The sequence below is a fragment of the Chanodichthys erythropterus genome, chromosome 11 (genome assembly GCF_024489055.1).
Source record: "Chanodichthys erythropterus isolate Z2021 chromosome 11, ASM2448905v1, whole genome shotgun sequence".
In the NCBI taxonomy this organism is placed as follows: Eukaryota; Metazoa; Chordata; class Actinopteri; order Cypriniformes; family Xenocyprididae; genus Chanodichthys; species Chanodichthys erythropterus.
In genome coordinates, this window is record NC_090231.1 from 31,587,644 (window position 1) to 31,611,645 (window position 24,002).

Consider the following 24,002-nt stretch of genomic DNA (forward strand, 5'->3'; position numbering starts at 1 on the left):
CTGTAGTTTTGGTGAGATTCCGGAACTCAGTCACTGATAAACTCTCGCTGTGTGATTGACAGCTCCAGTGATTATAAAGGGAGGGTTCTTTGATCCCTTTCTGTATATAATTTAATCACAATTAAAATAACAGATTTTCATGCTACTAAGAGAAACAATGTGATGTTGATTGTATAGTCACTGACTTAATTTACTGATACATGAACAGAAATAAACAATTTTGAGACAGAATGTCTGACTGTACATGAATCATTACATATCAGAAATCACTGATCACAGATCTGGCATTAGAATTAACATGTTTACTTACATGTTTTAGCATTAATGTCAGGTCCATATCCATAAAAATCTGTTTGCAAAGTCCGCGCCAAAAGTGTGACTGATTTACCAAAGATTCCACAGTGAAATGTACCGAACAAACAAATAATGCTCTACTGAGAGAAAATAAATAACCACTTTCCTAGCATTAGGTGATTCTGCATCTGTCTTATCATTTCAGTAATACACCAGTGGGCGGGGCCAAAGATGCAATGATGTAGAAGTAGGCCTTAATCTGATTCTGCAGAGGCGGTCTTACACACTGTGACATCATTATGTGACGACAAATGAAATTAGTTGTCTTCGGAGCTTGGTCTTAAAAGCTGTTTTTGGACTAACAAGGAAGTTTTGAGTTTTGAAACTTACAGGATATTTTTTAAAGTACAGTGACCTACATGTCAAAAGATCAATGAAAGTTTGATTATTATTTTTTTCAGTTCATGACCTCTTTAGATTGACCAGAAGTCAAGACATTTATATTGTTAAAAAAAGAAAATTCTATTTCAAAATAAATGCTGTTAACTTTCTATTCATCAAAGAATCCTGGAAAAAAAATGTGTCACAGTTTTCACATAAATATTAAGTGGCACAACATTGAGTTACAAATCAACGTAATAGAATGATTTCTGAAGGATCATGTGACACTGAAGACTGGAGTAATTTAATCACAGGAATAATTTTTCTATATAACATAGAATCTATATATCTCTTTATCTCTCTATCACAGCCTTTGTGAGCATAAGGGTCTTTTTTTCAAAACATCTCCATATTCAGTAATGTTATTTGTTACATACAATACATAGAGATGATTAGCAGTGAGAATGTGTTTGCTCTTAATTACTGAAGGCGTTTTGCACTCTGACGTTTTTGTTTGTTTGTTTGTTTGTTTGTTTTTTAAACTCTTGCCAAGTGCTCACACGTTACCCAAATACAGGCACGCGCATGCCGATGAGATGTTAATTTTTCATTCCATCTGTTGATATTCTGTGAGTGTTTTCAGAATAATAAGCACTCTGCTCTCAGACATGACTCTCTTTTAGTTTTAATTGAGAAGCTTTTTGACAGATGATCAAGGACTTTGTAGGAATTTGTAAGAGACTGAGGTAACACTTAAATCTATTAAGTTGTTTAATATTGTCTGAAATATCACTAGATTGTCCAATGATGGTTTAGGATGTGTTGAGAATTACACAGTGGGGGTCTGCTCTGCAGAAGGATGAAATCTGAGGATGACACTGTACAGGTCAGCAGAAATCTGATCTTGCACTTTACCCAGCTGTCGGAAGTAGAGGAAAATAGCGGGGAAGTGGTCTGGGCACTGGGTCAAAGGTCAAATCAGAACATTGTGTTCAAACAGCTGGACGAGACCCAAGTGTGTCTGTATGTTGAAATGGTCTGATGTTTTGATCTAAATTTGTTTTTATTCATTCTTGTATTTAATTTATTTATTTCATTTTTAATGCATTTGTTTATTGTAGTATTTATTTATTTATTCTTGTATTCTGATTGTTTACATTCACTTTAGACATAACTGTTTTTAAAGTAAGACCTTGCCAAAGCAAGAAATGAATGACCATGTTATCATTACCTTGCTACCGTCCTGTAATTCTGACATCTCTACTCCCTAGTCTAGCATTTTATTGCCGACTTTAATGACACCATAGTAGCTAACTGATGTTAAAGGTGCAGTATGTAATAATTCTGTCCGCTAGAGGTCGCTAGAGGCCTAGTCAAAACAAAGGCGTAGTTTGATGACGCCAAGTTTGAAAGCAGAATCTTAGGACATGTGGTCTCCACCTCGACGGACGGTGCAAAAGAATAGGGATAGGACTCGGGAACAAATCATGTTCATGGATGAGGTTATTTAGTATGAAGCAGAGTAGTGCTGCAACGATGCGTCGACGTGCGTGAAATGCGTCAACGCGTCACATTGTTTACATTCATCCCGCATAATGGTGGCTTCTGCTCCTGGGAATGGAGAAAGTTCTATTCTATCACAAAAACCTAGACCACGATTATCAAAAGTATGGGAATACTTTAAACAGATAAAATTGTCCTTTGTTCCCTTTGCAAAACCGAGATGGCGTACCGTGGCAGCATAACTGCGATGCACGAGCACTAGGGGTGTGACGAGATTTCTCGTCGAGGCGAAAAGTAGTCTCGTGATATTGCCATGACAGAGTGTTAGGATGATTAGGAAAGAATATGCCACCACTACGTTTACATTATGCCCCCACTGTCGTTTTGCTTTGTATTTAAATAAAAAACATTTAATTTAGTTGGATAACGGTCACCGCCGCTCCATATTTAGAGAGTTACGCGCGATTGCTGAAAGTGAAAGTAAACGCGAGGGCGCATTCAAACGAGATTTCTGACGAATACAGATATCCCTCAATATGAAAGCTATCTTAGGCTGGGCAGTGTAGTTGTAACAATCTCTTAGATCTGTATCAAAGTAAAAATTGGTCTTATTTGCACTATGAATATTGAGAGAGTGCGATTATGGTTGCACTTATTGTAAAGTGTTACCATAAAAATGAATAACCGTTTTCTCTTAATCTTATTAAGCACAAATAAGGTTTCATTTGTTAACATTAGTTTATGCACTGTGAACTATGATGAACTAACAATGAATGACTATTTTTATTAACTAACATAAACAAAGATTAATAAATACTGTAGCAAAGATATTGCTCATTGTTATTTGATGTTGGTTAATACATTAATGTTAATAAATGAGACCTTATGAGACTTATTGTAAAGTGTTACCATTTTTATTTATACTGTTTTTATTTCTACGATCAGTTTGTGGAAAGGAGTTCATTTAGGAGGTCAAAAGTTGTAGAAGCTCATAAATCACATGAGAAGTCAGTCAGTTAAAAAAAAAATGAAATATTATATTAGAAGTTGTACTTGTAATTTTTTTGTAAAGTTATCCAAAGGATTCATTAGCTAATCAAAAAAAAAAGAACACTAAATTAATAATAATAAAAAAATAATAAAAATAATCGTTAGATTAGTCGACAGAAAAAATAATCGATAGTAGGGCTGCACGATTAATCGCATGCTATTCTCACGCGCATTTCGTCATTAAAGCCGGTTCCCTGATTACCGCTAAATCGCCATCACCTGTTTTTAAACTGAGCGCCTATTAATAGACAGAGCCGTAGTTCACAGACAAGCCACGCAATATCGCGTTCATATCGCAGGCGATTCATCTGCGATATGAACGCGATATTGCGTGGCTTTTCAGTGATCTACGGCTCTGTCTATTAAATGCCGCTTCATTTGAAAGCAGGTGATGGCGATTTAGCGGTAATCAGGGAACCGGCTTTACTGACGAAATGCGCGTGAGAATAGCATGCGATTAATCGTGCAGCCCTAATCGATAGTTGCAGCTCTAAAGCAGAGCAGGACCGAGTGTTGTGGGAGCTGAACGAGGTCGCTGGAGCGATTGCGCAACATGCCTAACGAGCAGCAGAACTTTTATTATGCCACAGTCGCCGGTGCCGCATCCGCTTTTCTGGTCATGAGTATGAGGTAACGCAGCTCTGTTTATCATATTAGATACATTTGAGAGTGTTGAAAATGATGTTATAACGTTACTCTGTGTGTTTGCTCGGTAGCTGCTGTGAGACACTGTTAGATGCTGCAGTAAGACAGATCGATTTTAGAATATATTAATAAATGCTGGATGGCTTGTGTTGATGCATTTTGAAACGAATTGTATGATGGAGAAAATTCTGTATTACTGTTACTAAAAATAAAGCTGCATCTGATTTATCCTATGTTAGCTGCTTCACAAAATAGTGTTTTCTCTGAGGCATGGTAAAGCATGGTACTCATTAAAAAAATTAGATTTAAATTAGATTTAAACAATAAGACTAAACGTGGAGCTACATAACAATTAGTTTTCTGTCTATAAATATATCAAAACAGTTGTTCCCTTGCCTATTAAATGTGTAATATATTAAAGCGTGGTTTCCATGGTTTCTACAAAATAAAACCAAAAACCGAGGGTTAACGTGGGTATGATGCAATTGACAGGCGACTCCTCACATGTCCCGGAGCCTTGGTTAAAATTGCAATTTTCTCACGATTTACAAATGGTTGGAAACATTTAGGATATTGTAAGTACTCAAATGAACAAAATATATAACACTGGCCTAGTAGTTTTTGGATATTTTACTGTAAAAATATTAAATATTGCACCTTTTAACTGGTGGGGTCAGTCCTGACTAGCCTATTTACATATTAGATTAGAAAATGTGTGATAAACAGATATGCCCTAAATCTGTTAACATCTTTTCGTTGTTGCCATGGCAACGGTGTTCCTTGTCAGTCATAATAATGGGCACGTCAGTGGGCAGAGACTGCTGTCAGTCAGCAACTGTCTGCGTTTAGCTATACTGCACATATAAACACAACATCTTCCAATAATTCCTCTCTGCCTTTCTTAAGCATATCTACACACTTAGCTGAGATCATCAAGATGCCTTTTGGGAGGATAGAGGCCCTAATTAAAGCATCTGTTTATTCCAGTACTCAACAACAAGACCTTAGCATAGCCTTAGACCTTCAGATAGTTTCCAGTTAATTAGGGCCCAAGCGAAAATTCGCGCAGGGCCCTCTTGTTCTTCTAAGGATTATTATTAGGGCCCAAGCGAAAATTCGCGCAGGGCCCTCTTGTTCTTCTAAGGATTATTAGGGCCCAAGCGAAAATTCGCGCAGGGCCCTCTTGTTCTTCTAAGGATTATTATTATTTTTTTATTTTTATTTTTTTTTATTTTTTTTCCGTCTTCCGGGGCTTTTTGGGGGCCTTAACATGCTCAAAAACTCTTGAAAATTGGCACACACATTGGAATCCGCGGCCATTAGGACGCCGGAGAGGCTGGTACCCGGGCGTGGCAGGGGGGCTCGACAGCGCCCCCTTGAAAAAAGTCTGAAAATTTGGTCCATATATTAAACATGCTTGCACGTATTAGTATGAAACTCGGTACACATATAGACCTCATCGGGCCGAACAACTTTCGCGCTCTAAGTTAATCGCCACGCCAACAGGAAGTCAGCTATTAAGGGTTGTTTGAAAAACGCATGCTCTGGAATTTGATATACTCCTCCTAGACGATTAATCCGATCGCCACCAAACTCGGTCAGCATGAAGTCAAGACACTGATGATTAAAAATTGCCAGGGGATTTTTGATATCTCGAACGGTTTGGCCGTGGCGAGGCAACGAATTTATGGCGAGAAAAAGGAAACAGGAAATGTGTTATAACGTCTTAATACATATATTGATCTTTATGAAACTTCACGAGTGTGTTCGTTATAGGAGTCTGATCACATGGATGTGACTATTGTGAGTCAAAGTTATAGCGCCACCAACTGGCAGCAGGAAGTGTATCACTTTTTGAAATGTTTTGAGATCACCCTCTTATTTTTACCTGATTTGCTTCAAACTTCATCAGTGTAATGTCAATACACAGCAGATGTAGACCTATGACAGGATTTTTGATATTTGAAATATTGTTGCCATGGCAACAGGTCAAACTGTAATAATATTCTTGAGTGTTTTTGAGGCTCTTAACATGCTTCAAATTGCATGAAACTCGACACACACATCAATATTGTCAACCAGTAGACATGGACAAAGCCATAGAAATGGGCGTGGTGGAGGGGCTCAGTAGCGCCACCTTTTGACAAAAGTGGGGGGTTAGTTTTTCCTACAGTCACCAAACTCGGTACACATATTATTCTCATCAAGCCGGACAATTTTCTAATTTACATTCATTAGCTCCGACCAACAGGAAGTCAGCTATTTTGGTTTGAATGTAAATTTTTTGAAAAAACAGGCTATGAATTTTATACTACTACTCCTACAGGGTTTATCCAATTTACACCAAGCTTTTTTTAACTTGTTGCAAACACATTGAAGTTGTTTAATTGCAAACGGATTTTGGATATCTCAAACGGTTTGGCCGTGGCGAGGCAACGAATTTATGGCGAGAAAAGGGAAACAGGAAATGTGTTATAACTTCTGCATACATTGATTGATGTTTATGAAACTTCAGGAGTGTGTTGGTTGTAGTAGTCTGATCACATGGATGTAACTATTGTGAGTCAAAGTTATAGCGCCACCAAATGGCAGCAAGAAGTGTATCACTTTTAAAATGCTTTGAGATCACCCTCTTATTTTTACCTGATTTGCTTCAAACTTCATCAGTGTAATGTCAATACACAGCAGATGTAGACCTATGACAGGATTTTTGATATTTGAAATATTGTTGCCATGGCAACAGGTCAAACTGTAATAATATTCTTGAGTGTTTTTGAGGCTCTTAACATGCTTCAAATTGCATGAAACTCGACACACACATCAATATTGTCAACCAGTAGACATGGACAAAGCCATAGAAATGGGCGTGGTGGAGGGGCTCAGTAGCGCCACCTTTTGACAAAAGTGGGGGGGGTTAGTTTTTCCTACAGTCACCAAACTCGGTAAACATATTATTCTCATCAAGCCGGACAATTTTCTAATTTACATTCATTAGCTCCGACCAACAGGAAGTCAGCTATTTTGGTTTGAATGTTAATTTTTTGAAAAAACAGGCTATGAATTTTATACTACTACTCCTACAGGGTTTATCCAATTTACACCAAGCTTTTTTTAACTTGTTGCTAACACATTGAAGTTGTTTAATTGCAAACGGATTTTGGATATCTCAAACGGTTTGGCCGTGGCGAGGCAACGAATTTATGGCAAGAAAAGGGAAACAAAGTGTTATAACTTCTGCATACATTAATTGATTTTGATGAAACTTTGGCTTAGTCTTCGTTGTACAAGGCTGATCACATGGATTTGACTATTGTGATTCAAAGTCATAGCGCCACCAACTGGAAGCAGAAAATGTGTCACTTTCAGCATACATTGAGATCACCCTCTTATTTTTACCTGATTTGCTTCAAAATTCATCAGAATAATGTTAAAACTTGGCACATGTAATCCTTTGAAAATGGGCAGGGAGGAGGGGCTCTATAGCGGCACCTTGTAGTGCAGTAAATGTGGAGTGAATTTGACATAGTCCTTTGATGTTTAACCGTTTTAAGTGCCTATTGCCCGCTGTGCACAGTTGCCCTGAAGCCACCGGGGTGGCGGTGCCACCGGGCTTGGGCCCGCCATCGCTGCTCGCAGCTATATTTACAGTTTAGTGTTGTCATGATAGTATAATTTCTAACTTCGATACGATATCTTGAAAACTATTGATATTCCATAACATTTCCGATATCAAAACTGCCAGATATACTGACAAATAAACAAATTGCAAACAATAGCACAAATACAATAGAATTGGAGACAAATGAAATAAACACAGCTTTAAGTTTTTCAGGTGGGTCTAACAGTAGTATTCAGGTAAGAAATACTACAGAAGTAATGTCAATGTAATAGAGACTCAGTAGAGACAGTCAAGAGATTTACATATAACAATCAATAATGCCCATCTTGGTGAGTATTAACATAAAACAGTCATAAACTTTTCAGTAAGAATGTAGAAGAGTAACAGTATTTTGGGTGTGTGCATCAGGGACAGCCAATAAACATGCCACTCTTTATGTTGTTAATGTTAATCAAACAACAAAAGACAGAGAAAATTGCTTACTGCTCTTGACTGATTAACTTGTGTAACTTTGATTAATCTGTATGTAATTTTTACAAATGAAGATTATCCAATGTTGTTTTAAATTTGATTACTTTGCTCTTTTATTCAGTTTCTTACCTGAATACTACTGTTAGACCTACCTGAAAAAATAAAGCAGTCTATTTAATTTTTATCTTTATTCTATTGTATTTATTTGTGCTATTGTTAGCTATTTGTTTATTTTTTTCTTATTACCGTCTACTTTTTTTTAAAATTCAATTTACCATTTGAAATAAAAAATACTTGGGATGCACCGATGTATCGGCCGCCAATATTTATTGGCCGATTTTTTATTTTTTTTTTTGGTTCAATTTACAACCATCGGCATATATATGTAGCAGGAAAAAGGCCGGTATAACAAATTGATGGTTTGTTAAATAACTGCGTGAAGGCACTGAGCTTTATAATGACTGTTGCTAATCCTAGCGCTGCTGTCTGCGCTTTAATGTTAATCAAATAACAAAAGATCACACACTATTCTTGGCTAAATAACTTATAAGTGTAGCGGACCCCATCAGAAGGATGACTAAAACTTTACTGATGCTTTATTAAGTTTATTGCGTCCGTTTTCACTCCAAAAATATCACCACAAAAGCTAAACAATACAGAGAAGTGCGCATTAAACTCTCTCTCTCCATTGCATTATCATCTACGTACAGTGAATTACTCAAAACACTTATTACAACTAACAGTAAACAAATACATATCTTTTTCCTTTTTGGGGGTGCTTAATAAACTGACAAACTTTAAATCTGCAAAATATCTCGAACTGCGTGCTCTCCATTACCCTTATAGCTCTGTAGACGAGAAAAACAGTCAAAATAAGTTAGTGCAGATCTCATATTTAAACTTACAAAAAAAATTAAAATGTATACAAAAACAAATTTAGAAGATTAATCATAATAAATTCTGTTGTAACGGTTAGCAAATATTTGTCAGATAATTGTAATGGTAATTGATCAAATGTTTATATATGAAAAAGCTTAAAAGCTTTCACATATAATGTGATCTCTTCAGAAGAAATTTGATTGCCTAGAAACTAGGGATGCTCACATTGACCGTTTACCGAAAGTAAGAATTTTAACCGATTAATACTATCAGTTAAATTTTTTTTTTTTTTTTTTTTTTTTTTTTGCTGTTTGCTGCATGGTTAAAGAAAAATATGCTATATATACCTCTATATTTTATATATAGGCCTATATATATATATATATATATATATATATATAAAACTCGCGGGGCGTTTCACACGTGCCAGACATATTTCGCTAAGCAACCAGCAAAATGAAGCGAGCGAAAAAGAATACTGACCATTTCGATAGAAAGGGTCAGGCGCGCCGTTTGCGCGGGGGACAGGGTGATCAGGACCCCCGCAGTTTTGAAAAGACAGAATTCGACCCCCGCACTTTTGATAAGGGCTGCTTCAATCAGTCACAATATATCATCTTTTAGCTTAGGATATTTCTTTTTTTCAAATGAAACCATTTTCACGTTTCTGTGAGCTTTCGTTCATAAATAATCAACTGTTTTGTCGCAGATGTGAAGAAGAGGAAACGCGCGCTCTCGAACAGAGAAACACGCAATCTCCAAGCAATCGATGTGTGCTAACGTTTTAGGACAGGTCGATGGTATATAAATCGTGTCCGAACGTTAGCGTTTGTCAATCAAGCAAAACCGTCCATTCACAAACCGAAAAATTTGACACTTTAAGCCGGTAAGAGGCTGATCTCTCAGATTGACGCGCGAGCTGGCTTGACTGAAGGATTTGTAGTTTATGGACTGTTTTGAGTTAAAAGCATTGATGGCATCTATAAAAGAGATATCTAAAAGCGAAACGAAAATAATTGCCTCGACCGGCGACAGTGGGGAGGACGCACGAGAGGAGACCTGCGCGTTTAATTGGTATGTGTATATAGCTACTGTAATACTGCATTTACAAAGCTTATCAGTGGCATGCACTTTGATCACGAAAGTGAAAGTGCCTTCTGCGGTCGCATCGCGGTGCCCCCGCGTTCCCATTTCTCTCGATGTGAACCGTGAGCTCCAGTCCATTACAATTTAGGGCCATGGTATACTTCATTTCCCGCATTCCGCTCAGTCTCGTGCGCGAGCCTTTCAAAGAAACTCCTTTGCCCATGAGCGCGGAAAGACGCGTTCGGTGTGCACACGTGCACCGTCCGTGGTCATAACAATAACAATCCTTGAGGTAGGCCTGCTATTTTTATTTGACGGAAAAAATGTCTAAAATACCGGTTGTTCAAAGCTTCAATGGATTCACCGTGTTTTTGTTTTGTATTTTTAATTTGTTAAACAATTAAGTGAAAAATATTTAGTGTAGGCCTATTTATTTTATGCCTTTTATTTAAATTATTTTTTTCTGTTGTCAGAAACGCTGCAGGTGCGTGACAATTTGATAATGTGAATCCAGGTTCTGTTGTTTATCTGTTCTATGCTGCTGTTTGCATGTTAAAATAAACCCGTGGAAGACACAGACACTCGTCAATTGTATTTTTTATTTAATGTCATATTATATAGGCTATACAATATTATAATCTTATCAGTTAACGGTTAATAATCGGATAACGAGCGTCGGTTGTCGGTCGAGAAATTTAACCGAAATAAGCATCCCTACTAGAAACTTTCAATGGATGGACAAAAAAAAAAAAAAAGAAATATTAAAAATATCTATATGACAGTATGTGCAGCATCCCCCCCCCATTTGCCACTAATTTTGGTACTTACAACTCACAAGTTGTTTGAGACCGAGAAGCGGCTCGTGCATGCCACTTAGATCAGTGGTGCGCGCTTTTGGTGTGAGCATGAAACTTGCGGGAATAAGTGAAGTTATGCACAAAACAAGCACTATTTAACCGGACCGAATTGAGACGAGTGAGTGAGAGGAGGCGGGTGTGTATCACTTTGGAGAGAAGAAAGCGAAAACACACAGCTGATGTTATTGTCTGTGCCGCTGGCAACAAAATGGATCTTCTTGGAATCTGTAAACGTGAAACTGATCATGTGGGAAATTGGCCAATTCTGGTCCCTGGCTGGTCAATTGGTGCATCTCTAAAACAAAATTAAACATGTTAGTCTTTTGTTATAATGAATTAGCATGTTAACTAATGAAGCCATATGTCTCTACATTTTAATGAATAACAAATAATCAGAAAATTTTCAATCATTAGGGGATGTTGTATTCCAGATTAAAATATAAAAATGTTTGTTTGAAAATAAATAGCCTATTAAGTCTTTAAGTATTAAGTATTTGGTGCTGTGATGAACAACATTGCGAATACAAAAAATTGAATGGCTGTTTGAAGTATTTTAAAAACTGTTCAGTAGGCAGCTTCTATGTTTAATGGGCATCTGCTGTCAGAGAGTGAATGTGCACTTTCATTCAGCGTGTCTCCTTCACTTGTTCCACCATGTGCTTCTCATATGTTGGGTTTGTTTACATGAGCGAGGCATGCATCCCTTTGACGCAGAATACAGAGGTGTTGTGCATTTTATACGGTTGATGGGGAAAGTATTCCTAAAATGCATTATAAAAATTTGAATAATTGGTAATAAATTATTATTTACGGTATTTTGAAGTACCTGCGATAACGATATCGTACATATTCATTATTATGATATATCGGCACATGTCTAGTTTGAACCTGACAAAAGATTTTCAGGTTAGGTTTTTTTTTTTTTTTTTATCTAATATTTACATTTTCAGTGATTTAGCGAAAAATTATTTTAATAGTTTTAGATAACAATAAAAACACTAATGTGAGTAAATATACTAAAGATTTGGATCGCATTATAAATTTGACCCAAGAAAAATTTCTTTCATACTATTAAAATGATCAAAATAATTAATTGGTTTGAGAAAATACTCCCCAGCAATGGTGTTGACTGATGAATTTGCACATGGTTTGTCTTAAAGCATTTTTAAAGACACCAAATAGACATTTAAACAACATTAACTTGATTTTCACCACAAGGGGGTTTTAAAGCTAGCCAAGTTTCCACTATTAAAAATATTTAAGTTGAGGTCACATGAAAATTTTAAGTGAAATGTATAAGTTAGCTTACTTAAATATTTCAAGTTAAGAGCAATGAAAATGTATAAGTACAAAATAAAAAAAATCTGCCTGTTCAGCTTACTTAAATTTTTAACTTCTTAACATTGTTCCGGTTTAGTGTGGTTGGTTTTTTTTTTTTCTTTTTAAAGAGGATATTCCACCAGTATTTTTTGCTTAAGGCTTGTGATATCCAGCTGCGTGATGTTTTTGATGTGGAATTAGTAATGGAGTTGGCTGAACTCCAAGAATCCAGTTCTTTCTCTCTCTTCCCACCTTCAGCAATTCCACCCTCTACAGTCACATGAGAGGGTTACGTCTGCCTCCAGAACTTTCTAAATTCAGTGTGACTGCTCTCTGCTCTACTCCAGGGGGGCTGATTCAACAGCAACTCATCCATCTGTGGTCAGTGCAGCACTGTGTGGATGACATGTCACAGGTCTGATGTGATGAGAGATTTTCTGCGTAAGAAGAGTGGAAAAAATGACCAAAACCGATGTAAATGTCATGTTATGTCATAGCTGCAGGTGCCCTTAAAGGGAGCAGCAGAGAAGATGAGTCTGTTGAGTGAGCTGTTGTACAGATTTCAGCTTATGCCATTAATCCTTCGTAGCTGTCAGCATATGGCCCTGGGCTAGTGTGTGTTAGTAGTTAAAGCACTGACACGGTTACACGTTTTTGTTTTGTTTTTGTCATACCTGATCACTCTCTGTCACACCCATAATAACTGCTTGCTTTTGCTCAATCTCTTATTCTCTCTCTGTTATCCTAGTATATCTGGACACAAGTATCTATAGCTTTCTTCTCTGTGTCTTGATTTATGGCCATGTGCGTTTGCTGTTGCCAGGCAAGACTTTGTGGGTGTGTATGATTTGGGATGAGGGATAGGGTTTCATTTTTACAAGGTGTTGACATGAGTTATAACACACAGAGTCATCCAGACTGCCCGGCAGCCAAGATTCAACCTAGATACATTGTCCAACCAGAGAACTTATTACTTCATACCCCGTTGGTCTTTTTAACCCATTCACATTGAAAACACACCATAGAGAGTGTGATTTCGTGGGTGCATGTTAAATCAACACTAGAAATGTGACACACCCTATTACTCAACTTTATCAACAAACCGACCTGTTTGCACCTGTCCTTGGTATGCAAATGTGTTTTGTTCATGCATTATACACGCATCTACTATACCTAGAGGTTAAGACTCTTGATGAGTAAATGCATACAAATAGGGAATATGATTTTGTTCATTTTTAATTTTTTACTTATGGAACAGAAAATGATTGCACTGATCTTTGCAGATTTAATGATTACATAGAGAATGGAAAGGCAGTCAAAACATTCTTGATGTAGCCTTAAAAGAAATATTTTTTTCTGGGGCTGCATGATTGTTTTTGCATCGATATCACGATGTGCATGTCAAGTATAGGGATCAAAGTTAATCCGTACAGACCAGGCATCACGGCTCGAAACGCACATGATTCTCGGATTAATTGCAATGTTCAAAGGTGCCGTAGAACTTGTTTTCAAAAGATATAATATATAAGTCTGAGGTGTCCCCTGAATGTGTCTGTGAAGTTTCCGCTCAAAATACCCCATCGATTTTTTTTTTTTTTTTTTTTTTTTTTTTTTTTAACTGCCTATTTTGGGGCATCATTAAATATGCGCCAGTTCACGCTGCGGCCCCTTTAAATTCTCGTGCTCCCCGCCCCCGAGCTTGCAACTGCCTTAAACAGCATAAACAAAGTTCACAGAGCTAATATAACCTAGGGCTGTGACGGTAGGCATGACAGCCGCGCCACATTATATATGATGTCACACTACTGCCGGTGACACTCCACGACCGCAATCGTGGAGTGTCACCGGCAGTAGTGTGACATCATATATAATATATATTTATATATCTCAGAGATGGCGTTAACCGAAAATTTTCCGTCTTTGATGGAATTTTTTTAGCAGTGACGTAAAAAATCTGCAGCCCGTCCGTCATTTTGACAGATTATGTAGTTTGTATGTAAGCTTGTTGTAATTCCCACCCCTGTCCAGTAGGCGGTGAGTGCGCTCCAGTGTGGCAGCAGAGCGCGAGTTCAGTCTCCAGAATAGATTAAAAATGATGCGCTTGATTACACACAGATGAGCACCCTAGTTTAAAGGTGCCCAAGAATGCTTTTACACAAGATGTAATATAAGTCTAAAGGCCTGTTCACACCGGGACGAATATCGCGCGCGTTTTTCACTGACGTTTAATGCCTCGTGACTAAACAACGGGCGTCAATGTGAGTGTGCACACCGACGCGAAAAACGTGAGGCGTAAAAGCATCATTTTTAAAAAAACTCCTCGGGTTCGTTTTTTTGGTTTGACGCGCCGCGTTAAAAACTGGCCGACCAATGAGAGTGGCGCTTTTGTTCACGTGCCTGGAGCTGCTGAAGTTACAGTAAAACACGGCTTGGTGGCGCTCAAGCACAAAACGGTCTTGCCGAGCACACAAGACGACGAAGAGAAAGTAAGTAGATGAGGAAGACCCCTACAAACTATCCCTGCGTCTCAAACAGCTTCCTAGCTTCCTAGGTCATTTATCAGTATACCATTTAAATGAATGTGGCCGACTCCCTGATCAGTGGCCTGACTAGTGAAGTAGAGAGCTGATTGAGACGCACACTATGGGTGCTCTGCCACAGATGTGTATTATTTCTGTATTTCTACTTTTTTTTCCCCTTTTACATTCAAGAAATATAGTTGAGAATGTCTGCTTCATAAATGTTTATTTACACTACCGTATATATATATATATATATATATATATATATATATATATATATTTATATATATATATATGTATAAATGTATATATATATATAAATGTATGTATGCCATTTTATATATGCATTTTTTTTTTTTTATCTTCTTTAACTTTGTTAGTGCAAATAAACATATATTATCGTTAAGCACAAGTGCCACATACTGTCATGGAGTGAATTTGCACTTTCACTTGGCGCATCGCTGGTGAAAATCGCTTGGGTGTGAACACAAAAAAACGTCTCAAAACGCTGACGATAAACGCGTGCGATATTCGTCCCGGTGTGTACGGGCCTTAAGGTGTCTCCTGAACATGTCTGTGAAGTTTCAGCTCAAAATACCCCATAGATTTTTTTTTTTAAATAAATTTTTTTAACTGCCTATTTTGGGGCATCATTAACTATACACTGATTTTGGCAGCGCCGCCCCTTTAAATGGCGTGCTCCCTGCCACACGAGCTCTCGACTGTATTACAGTGCATAAGTTCACACAGCTAATATAACCCTCAAATGGATCTTTACAAGATGTTCATCATGCATGCTGTATGCATGCTTCGAATTATGCGAGTATAGTATTTATTTTGATGTTTACGTTTGATTCTGAATGAATTTGAGGCTGTCCTCCGTGGCTAACGGCTAATGCTACACTGTTGGAGAGATTTATAAAGAATGAAGTTGTGTTTATGAATTAGACAGTCTGCACGTTTAAAAATTAAAATAGCGATGGCTCTCTTGTCTCCGTGAATACAGTAAGAAAGGATGGTAACTTTAACCACATTTAACAGTACATTAGCAACATGCTAACGAATCATTTAGAAAGACAATTTACAAATATCGTTAAAAATATCATGCTATCATGGATCATGTCAGTTATTATTGCTCCGTCTGCCATTTTTCACTGTTGTTCTTGCTGGCTTCCCTTGTCTGTGCACAGATCCAGACGTTAATACTGCCTTTCCTTGTCTAATGCCTTGAACATGGGCTGGCATATGCAAATATTGGGGTCATATTGGGGTAATGATCCGACTGTTACGTAACAATCGGTGTTATGTTGCGATCCGCGTGTTTTTCGGAAGTCTTTTAAACAAATGAGATTTATATAAGGAGGAGGAAGCAATGGGGTTTGAAACTCAAGTTTATGGTCAATGAATGGCTTTTCTGAGGTATAACGTTACGTGACATTGTTTGCAACACTGATTGAACTGACGTGATACAGATTTCGGTAAGCTACTCTATCTTTCAACATATTTTTTTATTTTCATTCATGTTTGTTTCGTTCTGTACATTAGTAAAGAGGAAAGGATGATTGCATTCACTCACAATCTTTGTTCTGTTGTATTTACCTATGCTTGTATTCACTTCCCCACAAAATCATCCCAATCATTCTAGAATGATTAATTCCTTCCAAATAGAGCTATTTAAGCCATCTGGTGAAATCACAATATATATCGCAGAAAAACAAAATATCTCAAGTCAGTTTTTTCCAATATTTTTATTTTATTCAAAGAATAAAAAAATTATTTTAATCATCCTAATATTATTCCAAGCTTGTATGACCTTCATGTGGAAATGTTTTAACCCAGCATTTTAATTTTGGGGTGAACTATCCCTTTAATTCAGTGGTTCCCAAACTTTTTCTGCAGGGCCCCCCTTCTGTATATAACCAATATGCATCCACATAAAGACAGTCTCAAACATGACATTGCTTGCAAATTCTTATAGAATTTATTATTTTTTAAACATTGTAAATGATACAGTACCACAACAAATCAACTTCAACGGGCTTCTCATTGTGTTTGAGATGTAAAGTCTCTAAGTGGCGTTTTAATTTGCTCAGCTTTGTTCTGTCAGAAGTAAATATTTTGAAAAACAGTGTTTTTTTCTAATGTCATTTGAAAGTTCAACCAATGGAAACTGGATCTCGGGTATGGTGGGTAGGGTAGGGACTATGTGCGCTTGTATTTGATCGATTGCTCAGATTGACAGGTCTTGATTTTTTTCCATGCACCATAGAATAGAAGTGCTCAACTGAAAGAACGCTTGAAGATCATCCAAAACTAAAACAAACTTGATTTTATGAACTGTCATATTTACTTTCTAATAGTCATCATGTCAAGCATGAATAATAAGAAAATAAATTGCATCACTTTTTCTGTTTTTTTTTTCTTTTTTTTTTTTTTCAAGTATGTAACATAAGTGATCAATCTATTTTCTTCAAAAAAGCCAAACAAAAAAACAGACATATTTACTTGCATTTTATGGTCTTTCTCTTTAAGATGGCACTGATTTACAGTTGTGAGGTGTTTATAGCCTCTTCACCCAGTGTCCTCTGCAAAAGACAAAACAAAACAGAAATAGTCTTACACGTCTTACACACACTCTCTATTGTGCCTATTTAAGGGACTAGACCCTATATGCATCCATTTCAGTTTCATTGTTTCTATGGGACAGAGCAGGTTTGAGAGTTGATACCCTACCCAGCACCGACATGCTATACTATATATGTGGGTATTCTCACATGTATGCTGCTGTATCGGTGGGGGTGGGTGTGGGGGGCATTTTAAGGGGTAACCGATCTCCCTCACTGGTGCTGGTGTGAAAATCGAACACATCCCTGCTGCTTTTTGATCCACTTTCAAATCTCTCTCCTACAAAATTAAAAGCTGACGTCTTGCCTTTGGGAAAAGATATTTTGCATAGTGTTTGTCTTGCAGATACAGAGATGGCAGGGGGCGATTGTAAACAGGCTTCCAGGCTCCATATGCCAGAGAGCTGATCATTAAAATCCAACACATAATCTTGCTACTGTGCGCTTCAGCCGTCAGCTCAGACCCCTCCCGGTGTGAGTGAGACTGAAATCGTCTCGTCAGACCGCCAGATGATGACCTGGTCTGGACCTGAGACTTTAATCTCCCAGAGATTAATGGTTGTAGCTTTATGGGCGGCCGTGGCTGCGGAAAGGGATACGTGTGCCGGCGGCACTGAGGTTCCTTTCGATGGCTGGCCTTGTTGCTCACGGGTGTCACCGTAACAGTTACTCATGGACTAGATATGCTAGGATGGTTTATTATTAGCAGTTCTACCTCAATCAGTCATTGGAGGAAGGACTGAGAGTCAAAAATAAAGAGGTAACGACTTGTCTGCGTGCTGTTTAGAAGGATATTTTAGACCTGAAAAAAACTCACATATTTACCGCCAGAGGTTGAACAGCCTTGCCATTTGGCATAAAGGAGCAAAGCAGAAAGAGACAGAAGGAGAGAAGCAGGGAACTGAAAGCAGCCTAGCTTTTTAAGATAGAGCCTGTGCAAACAGGAGGACTGTCTGACAGAGAGGGGAAGAGTCAGACTCAACCCCAAAGGAGGAGCTGCTGTCCCGGGGCTGGTCCCTGTGCTACAGCGGCTCTCTTTTTGTGCGTTTGCGTCGTTTCTCATGCCGTGATGAAGTCTCTGGGAGAAACTGTGGGCTGGAGAGAAGTTAGAGGACTCTTCCGAGGTTTCTGGTCCCCCTGCGAGGCGCAGGCTGCCTACTGGAGAGGGGGATTCATCTGAAGACCATAAACACACACACAAACACTCGCTGGCTGAGTGTTCATTTTGTCGGACAAGAAGATCTTTTTCTTTTTAATTTTTATTTTTTTACTTCTCCACACTGCAAAGGACCACCAAGATGAATCGATGGCTCAAATGCACCTCCATGTACTTTGTAGGTATCAAGAGATTCTTAGTGATTCTCCCTTAAACTTTGCCAGGCTCTCAGTTCTTTTTGTCTTAACAGCCTATCTCCCTCCAGGCTTTGCATTTATTTAATTGTTTGTGTGTGTCTGTGTGTGTGTTTTGCCTCAGTGTGAGAGAGTGACTTGTAGCTTTCTCCATAAATTCAAGGAATCCAGGAATGTTGTGGGATTGTTTGGAGAGTGAATTATTGCTTGAGGTCTTTGGAGCTTAGTGGTCTTTTGAACAGCTTATCAACTTGTGTGATCATGCCAGGCTTAAAAGAATCTTTTGTTAATGCAATGGTTTCTTTCCTCACTTTTTTTTTTATTTTTTTATTTGCGAAATGTGTATTAAGACAAAGTATGTATTTCCTCATGTTATGATATCAGTCCTTTACTTTCCCAGGTGACTTCAAGCCTTTTAAAAAATGACATTTAACATCAAATAAACATTTCCAATAGATGCAGATTTCAGAATGTATATATCATATATTTGTGTCTACCATACATCTCGATACTTTATCAAAAATATGCACATTAATTAAAAAACAAAAAGAAAAGGAGTGACCGTGTAGAAGTAGGAAGTGATCTTTCTGTACATCATAACATTAATTTGTGCAAACAAAATCAGGCCTCTGGGGTCTTACATAGTAAACAGATTTTTCCAGTTTATCATTAGCAAATGCTGTCATCTTTTTTTATTTTGTAAAGACTCCAAGCCTTTCATTTCCTGTTGTGCTTTTGAATATTGGAATATAAGTTGCTCACATTCCTTCATTTAGCTAATTACGCTAGCAATCGCCACCCTGTTCATTAAAGAAGTCATAAACAAAAGGTGTCACTTCAGCAACTTTATTGAACATGACACTGCTGTCTTTGTGTATATGCTGATGTTCTGAATGTGCTGATCTTTCTCTCTCTCTCTCCATCCTTTAGAACACAGACTGGAATAAGTATGACGACAGGCTGATGAAGGCAGTGGAGAGGAGGGAGGTGGACAAGGTCGCAGCAGTGCTTGGCAAGAAGGGCATCATCCCCACCAAACTCGATGTCGAGGGCCGCTCTGCGTAAGTTCCTGTCACTAGGGATGGATCACTCATAATGGTCGACTAGTCATCCAACTGACTAGGCTATTGTTAAGGTCGACTAGTTTATCCAGATTTGTGTGTGAATGTGTTTAAGAAAGTGTTAAGTTAAACAGTCCTACGTTTCAAAACTTTTTTCCAGAACCCTGTGTTCTGATCCACTTCTTTGCGTGTTGTCTAACTGTTTAACATGAGAACACGTCCCTAAGAAACGTGGCTGCTCTTGGTGGGATTAACCCAAAACCAGCCTAATTACACAGGGCACCCTTAAGACAGATTAATCGACTAGGCAGCATACCATAGTCTGCTTAGACAGGGATGTGCAAAATGGCATATTTTCAGTCACATACAGTACACAAATTGCAGGATTATTTATAATACTTCATGTCATATACTTTGACATTCTTTAGATCTGCATATTTCTTAAACCCGAAATAAAGTTTTCTGTAATAGTATAGGCACATTAATGTTAAAGAATTTTCATTATAGGAAAAAAACAATTTCCTGTCTTGATATGACCTTCAACTAACCCTTTCAATATTTTACACATCTTTATCATGCAGCAGACTGATTGTCATTTCGTTATCATTTATTTTTATTGAGAGGAGTCTTGCCCAAGGGGGTTTAATTTATGCATTTATTTGCATTTAATAATATTGCTTTTGTTAAATACATTTGTTTGTGCTTTTTATTTTTCATTTGTGTTTCATAATTGGTAATGATGATTAAAAATGAAATGAGTGCATATAAGATCACTTAAATAGTTTGTAGAGGCAAACTTTTAGTTTTGGTGTGCTTAAGAGCATACTATTGTGAATTACTTGAAGTGATTTGGTCTTTACAGAACTTGATAGAGACTGATAGGCCTATGTTTTTGTCCAAACTGGGCTGAGGCATTCTGTGCCTGACCAAAAGTTCAAGTTAAGATTGGAAAACATTTTGTTGTCAGAGACGCTTGACTAGGTACAGAACAGAAGAGCCAAGAACAGCCTGGGCTGGAAGTGGGTCTTCAATGAGTAAATCTATGCTTGTTATGCTGACTAAATTTAGGAGCTAGGAGTTGTTGCCTTCCTATACTCATGTTAACTGCTTATGTAATCTTCTGAAAGCTCCCAGTCCAAAGAGCTTTAGATGATGCCCCTTTATTTTGGGATGAACGCAAGAAAAGTATTTTGGGTTAGAGGTGAATCATTGAACTCTGTTATTCAGTATCACTGATTGATGTTCCACATTATTAAATGACCACATAGTAGACTTCAGCACTATCAGATCAATTTCGTCTTTTCCTGTTTTAGAAAGCCAAGCTGGGCTCCCGTCCATCCCTGATGTTTTTACTGCCTTGACATGGTGTATGTAGGGCATAGATGGACTCATTTCAGCTTGATTTAACCACAGCTTTGTTTCATTCCCTCATTTAGTCCTTAAGAGTCCCCTTTGTGTATTTTTGTCATAGTGTGAGATTCTTCTTGCTCAGTTGTGTGGATATGATCTTGACTTGTAATAAGGTGCTAGAATTTCTCAGGACTAAATCAAGTGCATTTGCCGCCATCACAGTCGTCGGGTTGGTGTTAGTGTAACTGAGCTCAATTAATAAACACCAGCCTGTTATAAGAAACATGCTTGTGGACGTCTGTGCACCCTAGCTGCCAAATGACCTGTACATGAGTGTATGCGTCTTTTTTTGTGCAAAGTCTAGTAGTGGAATACACAGGTCACACATGTTAACTTTGGATTTGTGGAAATCCTCCTTTCATATATAGCAGGACCCCACATGCAGACGGTGTCTCCAGCCTGTTATTTTCCTCACTGGTCAGAATAGCTCACAGGGAGGGCAGACCACAGGGTTTGTAGGGTGTAATCCAGTAGTTCTGGTGGGTAAATTGGTAACCTGCATTACTACAGCATTTTTGCCTTGTGGGAAGGTGAAAATGAGCAGATTTCACTGTGTGTTGTTTTATGTGTAAAGAGCATGGCATGAAATACACCTGCTTGGAGCTTGCTAATGGATGGTTAGTTCACAGGAAACATAGACTAAGCCTTCCTGCTGTGACCATGACTTGTTTTTTTTTTTTTAACACACCCACTTTTGAAAATAGATTTATCCAAGATCTGTAATTAACCCTTCACAAGTGCCAAATGAGAGTACAATTGATTTTGATAAGTAAATAAGTTGACCAGTAACTTCGTTAGGAACTGAAACGTAATATACATATATAGTTGAAATCAAATTGCACAAATGACAGTCTGCCCCTCGCTGATGTTAGTGAAGTGTCTGTTACAGCTCACACATCTCCTAATAGCTTTCAACTTACTGGACAATTTGGTGACACTATGACCTGTCCTCTTTGTCAAAGATTACAATAGAAAATACTAGAAACATGTTACAAAAGTTTACAATACAAAAACATTGAAATACTTCCTTTTGGCAAAGGGAAACCAAAATATTCTTGTTTATTGGATTTTTGCCTTTTAAAATACTGTATATGACCGCTGAGAAGCAAAATGAAAAGTACAGGAAGAGAAAGGGGGAATGGGAATTGGTTTAAAATTAGAAATGCTGCCTTGGTGACTAACTGGAATATATAAATACAGACATATATAAAAATGAAAACTGAACAACATAAAATTCAATTAAAAAATGAATAAATGCTAATCAAACAGTATATACATAATACAAAAAATAAGTCATCCTGGTCCCTAGAAGCATTTGTGAGTATCACATTACCCCATGTCTTAAAGGGCAGACTTTTATATTATTATTTATTTATTTATTTATTTATTTATTTATTTTTATGTAAATACATTTATATTGAAAATTAATTCAAAATGCATGAACGGTAAGAAATGTTTATCTCTAGTAAATTTTCTCAAAGAAAATTTGGACTCTGAATACAGACAGAAATTTCTCTGGAAGGTCAGATAATTCTTTTTGAGTTAATTAATGTTTTGCTGCTTGAGGCTTTTAGGTTCCAATAAGTCTTGTTTTCAGTGAAGTATTCAAATTCCTAATGCATTCCACATTTATCAGATATTCAGATGTTTTGAAATGGCTTTTGCTGAACTGCACAGACTGGTGCAGCATGCAAAAGTCTTGTTTTGAATTCAAACTGACCACCCCCCCCCCCCCCCCCCCCCACCACCACCACCACCTCTCTGGCACCTCTAAAAATACATAATGTATCTTGGAGCCACAGATATGCGAGTCAGCCAAGGAGTTGGAGCCAAGCTAGAATGACATGTCTGGGTCTTCATGACCATCTGAGCCCTTCAGTCTCTTCTAATCGCCAAGGGTCACCTACCATAATAACAGCTACCTTCATTCCATATGCCTAATGTTATTGCACTGAGTTAATTTTAACTATGAAATCATATTTGCAGGAACCTGTAAGAGCAATGAGCGGTGGCTCCCTTTTGGCTGGAAATTGTGTTCTAAAATTAAGATTAAATTTGAAAGAATCAAATGTAAGTTTGTAGTAGTGGAACAATGTTGTTTTGATGATGGCTTACAAAAAAGCTATCATAACTAATGTAGTATGAATTTTCATAAAAATAAAGTTTCAAAAAGTGATTTGCACTAGTCACCACATTGCTGAAATGGTATTGACATCTTCTCTGTCCTCAGTTCTAATAATAAAACTTTTTTTCATCTCAAATTGCCACCCATCCTTCTCTCCATGGGTGGTTGTTTGGGACAGTGTGTGGAGTTATCCACAGCTTCACATGTCGGGCTTCAGGTCAGGGGCCTGTCTACATGTTTGACTTCTTACCAACAACACTGTCTTAAATAACACTTTCCAAACACAGGTGAACATCTGCATGTCTATCCTAACAACATGTCTCAGAGGACATTCACCTCTTTTTAACTGAGCTCAAGTTTTTTTTTTTTTTTTTTTTTTAATCTATCCTGAATCTTGCATGAATGTGGATAAGTTGAATATGAACATTATCTTGCATCTAAAGCAGTTATAGGCACTTTGAGGTACACGGCCAGCATTACGATAATGAAAATATATTTATATGAGATATGTATGAATAAAAAAGTATGCTTATGTAATGTAAAGTGAAAAGTTTTGTGTGCGGGTGCATTTAAGGGAAGAGTGAGTGGTAGTCCTTTCCTCCTCTACAATGCAGATGATGGTGGTAAGAGCAGGCATCCATTTTCAGCATGCACTTATCAATTATTCTCTATCTCTCTCTTTATTTTTCTCCAGGTTCCATCTGGCTGCCTCTAGGGGACATCTCGACTGCCTGAATCTCATTCTTAATCATGGTGTGGATATCACAGCCACGGATGCCACAGGTATGGATGTTGCTCTAGATGA

At 37.7% G+C, this 24,002-nt stretch overlaps 1 protein-coding gene across 2 annotated transcripts in view; it reads left to right on the top strand.

Annotated features, from left to right (window-relative positions):
* uacab (uveal autoantigen with coiled-coil domains and ankyrin repeats b) overlaps positions 1-24,002 on the top strand; it is a 65,607-nt gene that overhangs the window by 17,343 nt on the left and 24,262 nt on the right. Inside the window, exons 1-3 of one of the 2 annotated variants that reach the window (XM_067399437.1) lie at positions 18,104-18,585; positions 19,532-19,662; positions 23,892-23,980. In XM_067399437.1, coding sequence (XP_067255538.1) covers positions 18,550-18,585; positions 19,532-19,662; positions 23,892-23,980 — 256 coding nt within the window. In that variant the 5' untranslated portion in view covers positions 18,104-18,549. Of the gene's footprint in view, positions 1-18,103; positions 18,586-19,531; positions 19,663-23,891; positions 23,981-24,002 lie in introns of those variants that run through there. The other variant, XM_067399436.1, reaches the window with a different exon arrangement.